We start from the raw sequence: 4,025 nt of genomic DNA on the forward strand, positions 1-4,025 counted from the left end.
TCAAACATATCTTAGTATATGGACCTAGTATCTAACTAAGGTAATCATTTGGGGTTGCAGATGGGACGCAATTATGTCCGGGAATGTAACGGTTAAAGACATGGACCGGTTAGTGGCATATGAGAAAGCAATGATGACTTGGGCTAAGTGGATTGATCAGAACATTGATCCTTCCAAAACCAAAGTCTTCTTCCAGGGTGTTTCTCCGGACCATGGCCGGTAAGTTCTTTCTCTATATAACTTTTTTTTATTCGATACATACTTTAAATCAACGATAAAAATTAACACGATGGATATATGTTGGATTAGTCTATAAGTTTTGGTTAGAACCAAATAATTTAAAGCTCATAGATTAAAATAATTTGAAGTGGATATTGTTAACAATAATGGTACATATAATGCTACAGCGCAAGCGAATGGTCGAAACAAGGTGGCAAAGGCAGTTGCATTGGAGAAACAAAGCCGATTATGGGATCGAAGTACTGGGCGGGACCACACCGAGCGGAGATGGTGGTGGCAAAAGTGATAAAGACAATGAAAAATCCGGCGCGGTTAATGGATGTGACATTGATGTCTCAGCTAAGGAAAGATGGACATCCTTCGGTATACGGGTTTGGCGGTCACAAGATGCCGGATTGTAGCCATTGGTGTCTCTCTGGAGTCCCGGATAGCTGGAACCAGCTCTTGTATTCTGAGTTGTTTCATTCTTAAAATTTTGATGGTTAGAGTCAAAACACAATTCATTATATGATTTATGTTGGTGTTGTTTTACCCATTTATTGATGACCTAAACATGTTTATTTAGATTTTCATTTTCTTTTGTCAATCAAAATGTTTAAAATTAGAACAAGACTCTTTGACTGGTTGAACAATTTATAAGAGAAGAATTTACAAAAGTATAACCATCTGATCTTGTACTAATTGAATGGACTATTAGGTGTTGTTCGTTCGACTGAAAATTGTTCGTTTGGGAGTTGCAGGATCTTGCGACTAATCGCGCGATCAATCGCCGCGACTTGCAACTGATTTTTTTGATCGCATGAAAAAATAGCGATGCGACTTTTTAAACAGCGATTAGTCGCAGCGACCAGTCGTGCGATTGCTAAACGAACAACATCATGCGATTCAAAATCGTAGTCGCAGTCGCAATCCCCTTGCGAATATGAAACGAACATGACCTAAATATGTATTCTGAAATCTAATTAGTGAGAGATTATTAGAGAAAGACCAAACTTGAAGTAAACCTTATTCCACGAGAGTATATCATTACTTTTTTTGATAGGAGTATATCATTACCTTAGAGACAAAGATACTAATCAATTTATTTTAAATTTTTACAAATTTTCAGATTACTTTATAAGTTAATCATAGTCATAGTGAGATTTAGTTCAGTTTATACATGGATGTACTAGGATATGACCCGCGGTACACCGCGGGTTAATTATTTGATTTTATTTTTATTTTTTATAAACTGATGAATTTGTTGTGTATGATATTTTTTTGTTGTACATCGTGGAACACATGCGTTGTATATAAAAAAATAAAAATTTTAAGTTGTATTTGTTTTGTTTACTGTTTAAGATTGTATAATTAAATTTTGATTTGTTAATTTTAGGATTTCACCCGTAGTATATTGTCCCGTATTAATATCGATCCAAACCCGTCCCACCATATACTCATGTTCTGTGGAATTAAACATCATTTTGTAATTTTTTTAATAACACTTTTATTTAAAAGATATATAATTCGAATCAATTTAAAAGTTTACTTTCAAATGGTTTTCATAATATATATATTTTAAAATTAGTATGTGTTTTTGGACCAACCCGTAAAAACAATTTATAATTGTATCTTAAAATACTAAATAATTGTATTTTGATTTGTTAATTTTAGGATCTCACCCGTGGTATACTGTCTTGTTTTAGATAATTGTAGAAATTAAGAAAAGATCTGAATGATTCAATTTCGGATCAGAATAAAAAAAACGACCCGATTAAATGTGCAATTTGTTCTTAAAAAATGTTAATATAGATTACACACATACTTTTTTTCTTCATCGATTGAGTAATATATGTCTGTTTAAAAAAATTTAAATCATAACATATGCAGAAAAAAAAAATTATTAACTATATATATTTTATAATAATTCAAAATAATATAAATATAATATCAAATAAAAGTGAAATGAGAATCATATATTTATGTTTAAATTAGGTAAAGAGGTTTTAGAAAATTAGCTCAAATTTGTTATATTATCATTAAATTATCATATTTGATTTCCTAATCTATAAAAATTGTAAAGAATATACCATAAATAAATAGTTTAAATATAGTAATTAGTTGAGAAAATATATATAATTTAGATTTTATTAGGTATTTTCGTTTTTAAATTTTGCCATAATTTAAGGAAAGATCTGATTGAAGATTTTCGGGTCAAAATCAGAAAAAAATCCCGACCCGATTAGAGGAGCAAATTTGTACTTCAAAAATGTTAAGTAGATAGAGATTAGCAAAATTTTAGTAAAATTTAGTTATGAGATTATTTACATATGATGAATCTAAAACCCAGTTTGACCATAATCAAAAACGAAAAATACATACTTTTCGATGCACTAATCCCACTCTTAGTTGCCATGAATGGGCGGTTACAATTGAACTGCAAAAAACAATACGAAATATATATTAGTGATACATATTGTGAAGAAATCTAGAATTTTTTAGTTGTAAAGAAATGAAAAGAAGAAAGAAAAACAATAAATATTTTAGCTAGAGAAAGAAACAACAAAGAAAGAACAAAGAAAGAGAAATCATCCAAGTTTTGTGTTTGGTGATGGTAAATGGAGTTTAGGTGTTTAGTATTTATAGGAAAACTAATTAGGTTTCGCTAATTCATAGAAATCTTCGGAAAAAAAAATAATAACTGCCGCAAGATATTAGGGAGTAAATCTTTTATATTGTTAATTGGAATATGCTAGGATTATGCGTTTATTTGAGTATTTAATATATTTCTATAATTCGTTGGGGATTTAAATATTAACTAACCCTAATTGTGTCGTTAAAGATAATATGTTGAGATTTTGGCAAGTTTGTTAAACGTGTAATCTTTAATTCAAATATTTAATGCTAATTCGCGAATAAAAAATTGAGATATTCTCTAAATTTTATACCAACTATTATTAGAAATGATTGATGATACAATTGCGATTTAGTAATATGCTAATTATTTAGATTAGTTGGTGCAGTTAGTTTCCTATTAACGTTATTTTAGGGATTCGCTTTTAGGATAATATAGATTTTATAGTTTTATTGTCATAAATTAATCATATTCTGTTGCCTAAATCAGAAAATATTATCAAAAAAGATTTTTTGTGATATTAAATATGAAAAACGAATTTATTACTTTTTCAAAATAAATTAAACAAATTTATTACTAATTAGTGTCGTTTTTCTTTAAAAACTTTCCTTAATTATCTTATCTAAGATCCGAACAGAATTAAACTGGGTCAAAACCTGACCCAAATGAATTAAAAACCAAAATCCCCTCTAAAAATGTATATGTAGATTATGTAATTATATTGTTTAGGTAGTATAATTAAACCCATCTGATGACCCAATGACACGCGTAATTAAAAAATGAATAATGCTAGCGACGTGGATTAATTATGATTATGGTTTTTGATTAAGCTAATCATACTACCTAAACAATATAATCAACTGAAGTCAGAAACAAAGATTTAGGAAACTAAAAATATTGTATTGTTTAGCTTAATCAAAAACAACGAAATTGATGATAACAAATGTTTAGAAAACTGAAAATATTGTCAAAGATTACGAATTGTAGTTGAAAATAAATTTTGTTTAGATATAAGAACGTAGACACATTTTCAATTTTTAGTAACATTTTCAAAAAATGGAGAATTATATAACATTTTCAGTTTATATAACATTTTCGAAATATATGAGTATTATAATTCAAAATAGCATTTTTTATTTTTTATAAATTGGATTGATATAAAATGTTTTCC

At 28.4% G+C, this 4,025-nt stretch overlaps 1 protein-coding gene across 1 annotated transcript in view; it reads left to right on the plus strand.

Moving 5' to 3' along the window:
• The window catches only part of LOC9315352 (protein trichome birefringence-like 43), a 1,906-nt gene extending 1,080 nt beyond the window's left edge, over positions 1-826 (plus strand). Inside the window, exons 2-3 of the mRNA XM_021029052.1 lie at positions 29-219; positions 408-826. Of these exons, the coding sequence (XP_020884711.1) occupies positions 29-219; positions 408-711 (495 nt within the window). The 3' untranslated portion in view covers positions 712-826. The remainder of the gene's footprint in view (positions 1-28; positions 220-407) is intronic.
• The last annotated feature ends 3,199 nt before the right edge of the window (positions 827-4,025 follow it).

Source organism: Arabidopsis lyrata (assembly GCF_000004255.2).
Source record: "Arabidopsis lyrata subsp. lyrata unplaced genomic scaffold ARALYscaffold_4, whole genome shotgun sequence".
NCBI classification, from domain to species: Eukaryota; Viridiplantae; Streptophyta; class Magnoliopsida; order Brassicales; family Brassicaceae; genus Arabidopsis; species Arabidopsis lyrata.